This window comes from Paecilomyces variotii (assembly GCF_004022145.1).
Source record: "Paecilomyces variotii strain CBS 101075 chromosome Unknown C8Q69scaffold_3, whole genome shotgun sequence".
Classification (NCBI taxonomy): Eukaryota; Fungi; Ascomycota; class Eurotiomycetes; order Eurotiales; family Thermoascaceae; genus Paecilomyces; species Paecilomyces variotii.
Window position 1 is genome coordinate 1321771 of NW_021167142.1, and position 14040 is coordinate 1335810.

At 47.0% G+C, this 14040-nt stretch overlaps 1 protein-coding gene across 1 annotated transcript; it reads right to left on the minus strand.

The window, feature by feature from the left end:
* Positions 1 to 11938: 11938 nt before the first annotated feature.
* On the minus strand, positions 11939 to 13713 carry C8Q69DRAFT_210252 (putative C6 finger domain protein). Its single transcript, XM_028626177.1, has 3 exons — positions 13190 to 13713; positions 12714 to 13049; positions 11939 to 12630 (listed from the first exon to the last, which is right to left on the minus strand). The coding sequence occupies exons 1-3, from the start codon at positions 13317 to 13319 to the stop codon at positions 11984 to 11986; spliced, it is 1113 nt and encodes a 370-aa protein (XP_028486591.1). The 5' UTR covers positions 13320 to 13713; the 3' UTR covers positions 11939 to 11983.
* Between the last annotated feature and the right edge of the window lie 327 nt (positions 13714 to 14040).

Consider the following 14040-nt stretch of genomic DNA (forward strand, 5'->3'; position numbering starts at 1 on the left):
TACCCTCCGAACCAATTAAAACGCCGGCATTCATGGATTCCGAGTCAACTTTTCCCTTAAACCCGGGTGTAACCCAGCCCAGCTCGTTAGGACTCTTTCTCTCCTAGACAAGCTTTCATTACTTATTTCGAAGATTTCATTTGTTCCCCCCTTTTTCGACACGACTAAGCGGGGGGATAATAATAATGGTCACTGGGTCAATTACTATTGTTGGTTTAAATATCTAATTGATCCATAAAATAGAAATAAGTAAGTTCCAAGGTTGAAGTCAGAAAGTGGAGAACCATGGAGATGCCACTATTGCTACTGTTCTACAGTACCACTCTAGAGTACCATGATTACTACTATCTGGAGTACCATGTGTTTCTTGGGGACTCTGACGTACGCTATATGCTGTGGGTGGTTGGAATTTAGACTTGGAGAGACGTAGTAGTAGTAAACAATGCGGCTGGAAAAAGTGGTCCCAGGTGAGGGTCTACAAAGAGTGTCGGTTATGTCCGCCCGTTAGAACTTGGGTCTGATGTATCCTATCTGTTAAGCTCCATCTACACAGGTTGTGACTCGAGATGAAAACAGGAAATTGTACTGTGAATGCTGGCAGTTGGTGGGCTAGGGTCATTCCGCGGAGACTCGATAATAATAATGTTACCCGTCCATGATCTTAACCTGTCCAGGAACAGCAAGGAGGAACGCGAACAACTTCTCTAAATGCAGCCAGCATCTACTCATGGGCCCGACCCTCGATGCGGCGGTCATTACTCCGTACTGTAGTTAACTACTGCTGTACTTTCGTTAATAATTATCTGGACTCGGTAGGATGTCCGACACGGGCGGGTCCAAGTTAGTATCGAGAGAGGGGTTGTCAGACGGAGTTAACGTCGGAGCAAACCCGCCCGCGCTTAACTTAGACTCCCTATCTTACCCGATCATGGTATGGACGCCGTCACATACGCCGTATGTATGGTACCGTAAATAACTCCCCGCTGGTATTTTGTCGTCACTTACTACGGGGACTTCCGAACTGCGAATCAGCCATCCGGGGATGCTGATGGATGACCACATGGAGGTGACGCAGAACAGAAAGAGCAACGCCGATCAATGACTCGCTCATTAGAACTGTCTTACTATCCGTAAGACAGTTCTGGATGTTCTTCTGGCGAGATCAGAATCAGCCTCCTCAATGGTCAGCAGATGTTTCCTGTGTTCAGGTCCATGCCGCTCCATAGTGCATTGTATATACTCTTTCTCAGGTACCTGATATCCATTGAAAACAACTACTGGCGCAGTGTTTCCGACGGCGCAGCAGCTGAGCAAGTGGTAGCGACCTGACGCGGATACCTGGGACCAGAATAATATTCAGCCGACTCAAACGCACTGATCTTCCGGAAAAAGGCTGATGCATTGGTTGCACTGCATGGACTTGGGGACTATTGACCATGCATCCCACGGCCGTTTAGATCAATTATGCCAGTTCAAAGATGAAAATTGGGGTCGGGTAATGCGCATGAAGACCGGCAATACCTCTCTTCTGGTGAACCTGCTCCGAGCCGAGTCAGTGATCCTCTGCACGTTGTAACTATCTGGATTCCCGTTAGATCGTCATCGACGGTCAGAACGTGAGCTGTTTCCAATTTGAGGACCTGTTCATGGTGCTTCTAATCTGTGCTGTAACTCCAGACGAGAAGATCGTAGTCCCGCACGGATAGGTTACACTCGTCGAGTCCCACCCTTAGCGGCGGTGAGCATCCGCTCCAAACATCCTATGAGAATGGTATCCCTTGTAACCAACGCGCCCGTGTCTAATAATAAGCGGGATTGAAGAGGACATTTCAGATCCGATAATAGCTGCCGCAGATTTGATCGTGTCGTCCTCCTCTAGCCATTATTTGAGCTTTGACGAACGATGCCAATGGTCCAGCGCCAAGATGAGGTCGCAAGATAATGCAACAACAGAATTAAAGTTCGACAGCGGCTGTTGCGACGGTTTCGGCCGCCCCAAGGAAGGGCGAGTAACACTAAATAGTGGACTTCGATAGTAGTCGTGGCGCGCGCCAGATAATGATCGATTATCTAGTTCCGGCCGGGCGGATTCACTCAACGGGTTGACCGGCGCTCGAGCAGCTCCTCTCGCGTGTGCATTCTGTTGATCGCATCCCAAATCCTTTCGAGGCTGACGAACCGGCAGTGTCAGATTGGTTAGTGGTTTCCATTGAAATGTCGCTTTGCTTTAGTGACGGCCAATCCTAACAGAGTTAAAACCAAAGGTGAAGGTGTCGCTGGGCCGGTAAGTCCAGAACAGTAATGGTATCTCTTCCACGCGTCAATCAGACGGATGTCGTGTGCTCTCCGATCCAACTTACTCCAGCTCCCCAATGCTTATCAGCGGCCAGGATTGGGCCAGCTGAAGAGCTGGTGGCAAGGGAGTGGGCGAACAGGATAGGGAGAGACAGCCAGTTAGTGCCGGGGTGGACCCTAGAGGCTGAGTTGCCGAGAGCGGAAGCAGCATCGGGTCCCGATCGACAGGTCGGGAAGCGAACAGTGAGAGCTCCCGAGTCGACGGCCGGCCCCTGCGTCCTCAGCTATCTAGTCCATTATTATTTATTAGTTAGTGTGTTATATCTTGCGAGGTTGGGCGCATGTGACAGGGAGATCCGTACTGTATGCGACCGATCGTCCATACGTAGACGACCCTTTTAGCCGGAGCAATAATAATGAGGCGCATCGTCGCGCAGCAGTCGAAAGCAGATGGAGATTTGCGGCAGAGCGCTGAGGAGTTAGCCAGAGAAGAGTAGTAGTAGAGAGTGAATCTGGTCAAATCAATGCAGTGCGGGATGGAGACCAGGATGGGAAAGCGAGGGCCAACTCCAACTCCAACGACCCCCACGCTAGCCCCGGTTTCTTCCCTGCCATAACGAACATCCCCAGTCTAATAATCCCTCCATCCTCTCGTCACTCTTCTATGCGGCTGCTGCGGATAGCTGAAAACCCATCTGTCGCGCATTTCAAATCATCCTGTGGTCCCAGGATGATCAATGTCTTGTTTGAATATGAGCGATGCATCCTGTAGATGATCAGTGCATTTGGCCCTGGTGCCTCTTGCGACTCACAAGCGCAACAGCGCCCCAGTGGCTTACAGCCATCAAAGTTCGAAGTCTCAGTGGTATAATTACCGCGAGTGTCTCTCAGTATTGGTCTATCCATGGATCCACGGATCCACGGACACCAGGCGGCTATGTCACGATGGCAAAGCGTCCTTCGTCATCCATTTTGATCTACCTTGCAATCAATGTGCGACTGTCTCTCATTCAGGAAGAGAGTCAGGTGTCCATAGTGACCGTCATTGACGATTACCGGTCGCAACATGCAGGCATAATGTCTTCCTGTGCTCGATGAGTAAGAGCCAAGCCCATGTTGCACAGCCTGATCCTCAAGTCTTCCAAGCGTCCATCTAGTGAGCCAAGCCCATGATCAGAATGCCCGTGACTGTAGACTATGTTACCCTGGGCCTGTAGTAGTAGTTCAAGCCTCGATCAGACTCCAGACTGTCTCTCTGATCGGAGTAACGGAAGCTGAGATATTCCGGCCATCATAGTCAAAGCAGTCCAGGTCGATGCAAGGCAGATGCGACTCTTCTGGGGTTCTCGTATCGAGTGTTGAAGGTAGAACCAAGTATCAATTGTTCTTCCGGGGCAGATCTGAGGCCCTTTGGAAAAGAAGGGACTCTCCCTAGTCTTATATGGTGCAAAGCAGCTAGGCTCGTCGCACGCGAAAAGACGGTGATAAGGTGTCATCCACGAATGATGGGCCCTCGATATCGGTGAAGTCAACGACTCGACCAGAGCACACAAACAAAAGAGAATTTTTCGTTTTGTTTTTTGTAGCATCAAGCCCAACCCCAGCGAAACCTGTCGATCCTGGACAGCCGGGATTCGGGTTCCTGTTTCGGGGAAAAGGGCAGAGTGATGCGATACACTATTTGCAGTCCCCAGTCCGGAGGATCTTCGAGATAAGAAGAAAGGGGCAAGTCGTGCTCTTTAAAAGTCTCACATTGGATGGTTGGATCGGGATATCTCGTCAGTTTGTCAGATTTGCGCACAAGGTCTTGCGGATCCATGGGCATTATTGCCAGTCGAGGATCTGTTTTCTTATCTTTGGGGACCTGCTGCGCTTGAAGTCAATCAATCGCCTGAAAACGTCTTCTCCACGGCCTCAGAGTTTCACTTTCTTTTTTGTTTACTCCGGTTTCGCTCCCCACCTTTTACCTCTTCCATATCTCCAGATGCTTTTTCTATCTTAATGTTTCTTTTTCCGGTCTTATCTCTTTTTCTTGTTACATCAATTCAAGATAACACTTCCATGGGTGCGCAAGCTATCTATCTCGCGACTACACCGTGGTGAGATGAGGCGGGCAACCCTGAGTGATAAGATAGAACCTGGTTACGTTTGAAAACTGACTATGCATTACTGCTGAGATCATCTTCATTATCATAACCAGTGGGTATTGCTTTCCAGTCCACACATAGTGCCTTTGCATTCGCCACTACTACTGAGACTGGAGTCTTCTGTTTAGCTCGTTGTTTCTGAATGCAGGCATATCGTCGTCCACAACCATTTTGGGTACATTGGACTACGGCTTACCATGGTAACTCACTAACCATTCCATTATCGGAGTCCGTATATTCCCTGACGTGGCTGAGGAACTCGATACCCAGATCTGTGAGACGTGCAGCTTGGGAGATTGCAATGCGGCTCAGTGAACGCTCCTAATTGGATATCCAGTTGTTCATATCGCTGTGTTGTCTATCTCTAGAGATAGGAATAATGCAGGAACTTCCAATATACCGCGGCTAGTTCACCACTACATAACAGGGTCAGCAGGCAAACTTGCGACCCGCAGCATATAGTTATAATATACTACATCTTTGCACCTCTCCCACAATTCCATGTACATGATATTATCAAGTCGACAGTATACATCTAATCCATGACTTCTCTTCTTGTCTACCGATGACCAGGCCAACAGGCTCGGATGTGTCTTGGCTCTTAAGTCTTCCTGTCCTGGAGGGCTGGTGCCAATGATTTCGTCATCTATTTTTTCCTGTCAACTAGGGCTTTCTAGGACTCAGCATATATGGTGCCATGTATGGTCCAGGGTCCGGGGCAGTACAGTATTTATACTGTCAGTGGTCATCCTGTTGCCACCTCTATCCGGACCCAGGGAATGCCATTTCAGAGTCGTTACAGGAGCTCTATCGTGTCTGACAACTCAGGGCTGTGACCATATACGACCTCTTATGGTGATGATGTGTATAGTCTGTGACAGACCTCCTGATTTATTCAGACTGGCCGAGTCCCTGTCACCAGAGCCCTTTCTTTGGTCCTCTCAACTGGACATGGTGTCATGATAATGAGAAAGAATAGGCTATGACGTTGTCAAACTAATCTATGACCTGAGTGTCACTTTTCTAGGACTGCCCTCTACAACTACTCGTCGCTGGATCCGTCATGTTCCCATATGATTAGCAGACACTATACATACACGCCCGATTCCACAATTATACAAATTGAAACGAATTTGTCACTACCTGCCACTGAACCATCCTCCCCAGGCTCCGCGAAGGAAGAAGCCAACGAATCTTCAGCAACACAAGATAGACCGAAATCGCCATATAGTACCCAGATAAACCGCCTGAGAGATGGAGAAAACAAAAAGGACATGAGGGATGACGTTAGGAGGCAACTAGGAATATGCAGGAGCACTACTTTTGCACAGCTCGACTCGCAATGCACCTGTAAGAGTCAGCACGCCATATATACTTCAAGGGGCACAGGAATCAGGGTCGATATGGCTGACCTACGGACAAACTGTCCTTGATGTTACCGGTCAACCACCTACGGAATCCAGTAATGGGTCGATATAAGACAGCGTAACTACCGCAGGTAGACTATACATGGTCTCTATCTCCGTAATATCAGTAATACTACGAACATCGTAATCTACTACTGCTGTGATCTGGTCGTCACACACTGCGCATCAACACAGCAATGCCGTCTCATTAAGTCAAGAGAGTCAAGCCAGGTCCATCACAAACCAGAATGGCACAATACAAGGCTCTCGTTTACCTTTTCCTTCTGTGCTGACCCGCTTCACTTAACAATCCCTCCCCAGAGACACCCAATTGCCGACCTTGCGATAAGCAACCCCTCTCCCCTCCCCTGCCCTGCCCTGCCCTGCCCTATCCTGGCTTACACCGGCCCCTCAAAAATGGACCTTCCATCCCATTCCAAGAATGGCTGAGAAATCGTCACCCTGCCCTCTGTCTCCATTCCTCTCCCATCCTCGCCACAGCCAAACACTCCATTAGTACAGTACGTAGCCTGTCAATGGCAAGTAAGAAGATCCATCCAACATGACAAGACAAGAAAGCGGCCGGCAAGGTCAGGAACCGTATTAGCCCCAATTATCACGGCATACATACGCCTGATGCATATTCCAAAGACCAGTCATGTGAAATGAAAATATTTTTCTTCTCCCCCCTGTCTCCTTTTTTCCCCCTTCCCACTTCCTACGGTGGCACTGTATGGGTATACCCACGCCGGCGCAATACACTTAACCTAATCCAATCCTTTTTTTTTTCCTTCAATTCCCTGCATATGATAGTTACTTGTCCTCGTCCGATTCGATTTTTCTCCTTCACTCTAGCTTAGACCCAGTGGCAACAGTGTCGGAGATGAAGCCACTTTCTTGTGACTCTTTCCTTTCCGTGTGCATTGCCACTGAGGTGCTCCGTCTTAACTTACTTTCTCGCCGTTGATGTTACTATTGTACGGGGTAACGCAGCTGTTTTTCTTAGCTGTATGATACACATGGAAATTTACGAGTAATGTATCGGTTATAAGGAAGCACAGGAGGATTAGAGTGGCAATGTATGCATAGCCTAGACGTGATGTAGAGGACGTATGAGTCGTTAATAACATGTTATTCCTGCCGAGGAATACTGTGTGTCAGATACGAATCATAGAGCCTTTGTCAATAATATCAGATGACGGGTCGATTCAGAGTTATTGGCAAGGATATAGAATACCTTTTCGACTATTATCATAATGACAGGTATAAAATTCGGATAACTTGATTCTATTAAAGAAAGAGAAAAGTATATTCTTATACTTTTCTGGTATAAGGAATTCCTTTTCCAGCTCAGATTCCGAAAATACTGTAAAACTCCATATACAATGGGAAGTCGACCCCTGAAACTGAAAATGAGGAGTTATAGCTCTAGATATAGTAAGTAAACAACGTAGACTCGTGCAGTATATTCATCTATCCATACCAGAGGTATATCCACAATAAACAGGGTAAATCCATATTCATTTTTCTATACAGTTATCCATCATTTAACACAAAGCTATGCCTCAGAATCGTTCTATATATCTCAGAATCTAAAAAGACATATGGACATATACAAACTCAGAAATTGATATCTATGTTGAGAGGGTATGCGACTTTTAGAACCTAGACTCGTCCCTGATATTCCTTCTATACCCTTATGTTAACAAGCACAGCTTTTATAACGAAGCTAGTCCTGGTAGACGAGCAGCAATCCAGGGATATACATATATTTACTGCCGTATCCGAGAATGAACTTCTAATGTCACGAAAATCTACACGACGGACTCTCGCAGTTTGGTCTAGATATTCAGAAATATCACTTTTTGATCATCTTTGATATTTCCGTATAAACATGTTATGTTTGTAAGGAGGAGGTTTTCATGCCGATACTTCGTTTCCTTCCAGGCTTATCTAGAGGATATTGATAGTGTGGTACTATGTAGTGATTAGTATCATAAGAATGCAACATGAACACAGAACCGAATGCTAAATAGTTGTCTCCGCAAAGTCAGTTGCTAGAGACTAGCAAAAAAAAATCCATCGACATCTCTAGCAGTATGATTGGCCCGAAACAATATAAATGACCAGCTAAGGATCATTAACACGTTCTGGACTTGTAGCTATTGGCGTTCTCCAGTGAGACTTGGGCGATAACGCAGTATATCACCCCGACAAATCCTCAAGAGCATGAGCTTCCGTCCAGCGTCTGTATCTGGGAGTATTACAATTAGAATCAAGCCACGCAAAAGAGTGCATGAGTTCCTTCATAGTCCTTCATAGATATACAATGAAACATGAACCCTTCTTGAGCTGCGTTACATACCACACCCGGTGAGAGGGATGCACGTCCTCTGTCGCGATTCCACCGATCATGATGCACCACATAAGTATATCAAAGACGCCTCTGTCACCGGATAGGCAGTCTGCTTTGGAAATAGCACCTTGCAGGAGTGATACGAAGCTCTCACGAGTAGAAAGGGACTGCGGAATAGGGAATGTTACATGCGTACTGAAAATGCAAATTGCCAGCCAGCATGCGTTATAGATATTAATTGCTGGAACTGGAGGCGTACCATCGAATATATGATTGAGTGGGTCAGATGGTCTTGGTAGGAAGAGCACACGGTATTGAACTGTGTTTTAGGCGTCACTTAGCAAATCCATTGTATCTGCCTGGTTGCCGCTGGGAATGCTTAGTTGAGCACATAGTGCCAACTCCCCCATATGTATGAAGGCTTTGATAATGTGGTCTCGACTTGCAGAGCCTTAAGCTGGTGAAAGCCACGATTGAAGATCTGTAGAATGGTTTGGTCGAGATTCTGAGTATTTATAGAGGCGAGATATCCCCGTGCTGCTTTCTAGAAGGGTTGGAGATAGGGTACATGGGTATCGTAGATGTCACCACGGCGTACTTCAAGGATGTACTTTGACTCTCAGCTGCTTGTAAACACATACTAAGGACACAATCTACTGCCTGGGATAAGAACCGGGTGCACCATAGTATTGTATGGTTTCGAAGTCGCCGTTCTGTCTCATCAACTGGATTAGGGCCTCTAGGTGGCACGAATTGAACTTCCGGCAGCCATTAAAGTCGACAGCCTGTAATTCCTGGAAGGGGGTTTAAATGGATTGTTATCCTTCTATACGGACGTCACAACATCATTATAGATCGCGAGAAAGCAGACGCATAGGACTATCTCGTCCATTCCAGTGTTTCCAAATTTCAGTGGCTTAGAGCATCTTTAAAGCCTTGAGTGCTCCATATTGTGGTACAATTATTGCAGTAACTGCCCAGGGTGAGGTAGACAGATAGCCAGGCAGGAAGAATGAAAAAAGCAAAGGGCTCCATGCCCCTTTCATGCAGACTTCACAAACCTTTTCTGTGCAATAGAGACACGCCTGAAAGACAAACATCTATTGCTTAATAACCGCAAAGAAGATCAGGACCATCCAAGAATGACTTTAAAGATGCAATAATAGAAGAAAACGCTACATATAAAATACACATGCAATGCTCGATCAGTTCATCAACACTACGCAGACCACGGTGTTCCCTGTATCACTGAAAAGATCTATTCTCCCACATCCTAACCACGACATAGGAAAAAAAAACAATAAACCAAAAATCCAAAAACAAAAACAAAAACATACAACAGCCGGGATTCGCTGGTGGTCACCCACCCAACTACTAACCGGCCGGCGTGTGGCTTAAGTACGGCTGAGCGGACGGGAAGCCCTGTTTTCCACACCCTATGGTCGTATGTGCTTATTTTCTAGGAGTATTGCATTATATAATTTGGGATGATGAAATATAATTCGAACGGACTGTACCCGACAGGTAGATAATTTCTTAATGGCTTTTTGAACAAATGCAAACGACAAACTAGAAACATTCACATCTATAACGGGTAGAGGAATCTTCTTATCATTTACAAAGAACTGCCGTATATACTTTATCAGGAGATATATATCTATTAATATTCAAAGACGGGGTTACTTTCTCCTACGCAAAAATAGTGGCTATAAATCCAGGCATGCAGGTCGGGAGAAGAGAACTATACCGAGAGAGTTTATCTTTCAACTAGTTCGTGGAGAGAAATACATTATTCACCAAAATAATACCCCGTATATAGAATCATTTTGCTGAATACCTAACTAGGATTAAATCCCGAGTATGTCCATTCTGACCACATTTAACCATAATAACCTTTATGTAAGTGCCAATAGCTAGTTAACTATCCTGCTATGATTCGTTTCATCGGTTATATGGCCAAAAATGAAGAAGACCAGTTTCTGGGCTTTTTAATAACTTGTTACATCTTTTCTGGCGCGAGCATCAAGCACAGTGGTTATTAACAACTTCAAACGGCATATCATCCATCCACTATCAGATCCGGCCATGCGGACGATACCTATATTAACTGCTATTAATAGTGTATACTCGCACATTTTTTGAAAGGCTGGAAGATTGTTCCAATATTGATATGTATACTTATTCAATCTTCTCCTTTTACTACCTAACTCATAATAGTACACACTACTAAAGACTGTGAACAAAGGAGTGTATGATTATTGATATAGCTTACGAGTCTATATATAGTCATATATATAAACTATTACTATCACAAAAAGCAGCGCGGGACAGTAAGAAAGAATCTGAGACCTCGTCGCATGTATAGTACATACATATTTGCTACATATTATTATTATATACTACCTACCATAGGTAAGTACAACCAGCGAACCACAACCCCCAGTTATCAATACTCAACTATCTAGGGTCAGAGAATCGAGGTTTCAAGATCCAGCATCTTATTTGCCTTGGACTAAGTAGTAACTAGAGTGGGGTTTAAGTAGCGAGCAGGGATGTGGCCCCTTTCGATTGAGTCAGTAATGACTCGAGTGACTCGTGTAGGGTTTCTCCGATGTTAGGAGTGCGCGTCAACTCCGTCGGGGGATGGGGGCGTCAGAAATCCATGGCGTGATTTTCGATAGTCCACAGCCGTCGGCAGTGTTTTAGATGCAAAATGCTGTGTGGTTCGGTTTCAATCTGCTACCTATATATGCCAGGATGTCGATATCAAAAGACGTCCCGGAAAGAAGACCAAATGTGGACCGCAAACTGTGATCTAAGAATAGGCCAAATTACATGCCCGCATTGAGAGCTAGATGGACTCTCTCTAGACAAGTAGTTACTGGCCAAAATTAGATATCCATACAAAGACAGTAAAGCGTAGGTAGCGGGCTTTCATCGTAGCTCTGTAATTCATTTCGAAAAAAAGAAAATATCGAAGCATGCATAGGTTTCCTACCCTTTTATATCTCTATTCCAAAATAAACCCAAGAAATACGGATTGACAAAGGAAAATTATGGGTAACAGCTTTGCTCGTGCGATATCCTGGATCCCAGACGAATCCACATCTGCAAGGGTATCCTCCACGAACGCTCAGAAAATCAAAGGATATGTTGGAATGCAAAGAAATAAAATAAAACAAGACTCGTAGATGGGTCATGATCCATCTGCCAACACTGAGCGTCTGCTTCTCAGTCGCCAGGCCATGCGATACTAGCGGAATTAGAATTGAACATCCGAGGTAGCTTCACGACCGAAGTCATGTTGTCGAGGTCAAAGGGTACAATCCAGCACTGCCCGCAGTATGCTTCTGCATGTCATCTTGTCCATCCTCGACGGCCCCTGTCTTGTCTCGGGAGCCGTCTCATGCCCCAGAAATTATTTTCCCCAAACGCCGAATCAGAAACCTGGGTTATTCATCCCGTGATTATTCGATAAACACTGCCGTTGAAAGAAATGGAGATGCGAGTCCAGAAACCAGAGTTGCAAGAAGTCTAGTAGGCTCCGAAGAAGTCGTCACCCCGGGTATTTGTAAATCAACCGTTTTATTCCGGCAACCAGCCAGAGTTCCAAGTGATCAATGGTTGAAAAGCGCTCAAAGCGAAGAATCGAATGCATGCCGCCCAATGTCCCTGTTTTGCGCCCGCTAATGACCAGTTGCCCCTAAACACAAAGAAATAATATCTAAGGATATCAATACGACCAAGAATGGAGACCAGACAGATTGTTTGGCCGACGCCTAGGGCGGCGGAGAATGTCGCTGACCGGGATGTCCCATGGCTTGCCCACTGAAGTCCGTCTGAAGTGGTTCGGCTGGATACATGGTGTAGTTTGCTCCGGCAACCCCAGGCATACTGTGCCAGGTCTGAAATCCCATCACTGCTTGCTGGTTGGCGTAAGTCACCGGGATTTGTGCTGCCTGCATTTCGGAAAGCGAAGGACTGGGGGTATTGTGCATCGGGCTCCCAGCCATCTGTCCCATCGGCTGCACGGGGCTCGTCATCCGGCGTTTGAAGTCAGGATGCATCTGCTGAGGAAAGTGATTCGGGTACTGCGACGGCAACTCCGTCGGTGCGGAAAGGGTCATGGAGCGCGCAGGCTGCATCGGCCAGACTGAGCCATCAGGCTGTATAGTAAACGCTGGGCTGGAGCTGATGATATGCGGCTGTCCTGGAACTGTTGGCGCGGGCATCGGGGAGTTACTCGCCAAGGGAGGGGCGACTGCAGCTCCTCCCGGAGCGAAGTAAACGGGGGAAGGACTGGCCATCTGAGGCTTGCCCGCCATACTCGCCAGGAGATTCGGGTCCGATATGGTCGTGAGTTCCTCCCAAGGTACGGACGGGTCGAGCGGCTGGGTGGCAGCGAATTCAGGCGCGATAGATGCATCTATAACAGTCAGATTGATAATAGTCCTTCTATACTCATCATTGCACGCGCTTCCATGCGCGATAATAAGCTGCGCAGCTCACCTGGGCTAAAGGACGACACGGGGGTTCCAGCAAAAGATGGAGCGTTGAATGCGGCCATATCCTGCCCGGAAGTCAAGGGCATCGGGGGATATGGGTAGAAGTTCTCCCCTTGCTCCGTAGCAACGGCGCCTGGAAACTGTGGTGAGGGCGACGTCTGAGAGGGTTCGCTGGCAGGAGTTTCCAGCTTCGATCCAGGTCGAGATCTCTTCTCCACGGGAGGCTGCTGGTCAACCGGGAAGAAGTGGCACTCCTTCCTCAGTCGGATACAATTCTCACATCGTCCTTGCGCGTCGTCAGCTGCGACTAAGCAACGGATCTTCCTTCGTCGGCAGTGCACTGTAATTATTGAGAAGCATGAGCATTTGAAAATCGATATATAGTAGGTCGCAATGCGGTAGGGTAAACCGGTGGATGAGATTAGGTAGTATAGGAGATTACTCGGGGCAAAGACAGGTTTCGCTTGTTAAGAGACTGACCACATGCGACTGAAGTCCGATGATATCCAAGCTTGTTGCGCTTCTTGTCCGCACTCGACGTATTTGAGCTCTCCATGGCCAAGCTTCCAGAATTCGGAGTCGAAGTCGTACTTTCGACGACCGCGGGCATAGCTCCAGAGAGCGGGATCTTGCAATTGATGCACAAACAATGGGCACATCAATATGCTACCAAGAAGATGATGGCGAGAAGGGGTGGTGAGTATATTTAGATACTCCACTGATCCCATGCGACAGGAGACACCGTTGGATGGATGTCGATCGGATAGCCCAATGCCATCACCAAGCCAGGCTGGCTGTCTCCGCAATGTGTCCGCCACGCAAGTGAACCTTTCAAGGGTTCAGAGGGGTGCCATCCAAATAAAACAAGAGACTTAATAGCACAAGGCAGGTCCCAGAACCGCCCCGCAGGATTCTTCCGAGGCTAGCGGTCTCCGCCCTTAGTTCTTGGGTTCTATCAAGAGCGATGGGCGATACTACCAACAACGGAGGAACGAGCGCAAGGAATGAAGAAAAAAAGGGACCTCTGTGCTAGGTGGCTTGGAGGGAAAAGAACAAGGGCTGAAGAAGTCAAATCAGCGTGACCCAGTCGAGAAAGACATCAAGTGAGAGAAGCTAATCGTGGGATGAAACGCCTAAGGACCCTTTTTGTGCGCAGAATGAACTACACATGTATTTGATCGCGCCTAACTCGTCTTGGATGCCCCGGTTCCAATCGAGTATAGTCTCAGCTCAGGGCGAAACAGAGAGAGACTACTGTACCACAGAATGACAAGCCTCCAACGTGTTGACATAACGATTGAGTTCGGGACTCGAGATCCAATCAGGATCTG

Bases quoted from the DNA above. Each gene is read 5' to 3' on its own strand.
- C8Q69DRAFT_210252 (XM_028626177.1), bottom strand. From the start codon at position 13,319: ATGCCCGCGGTCGTCGAAAGTACGACTTCGACTCCGAATTCTGGAAGC. The intron at 13,050-13,189 runs GTCAGTCTCTTA...CAATAATTACAG, and splicing joins TCGGACTTCAGTCGCATGTG to TGCACTGCCGACGAAGGAAG. The intron at 12,631-12,713 runs GTGAGCTGCGCA...TGACTGTTATAG, and splicing joins CGTGTCGTCCTTTAGCCCAG to ATGCATCTATCGCGCCTGAA.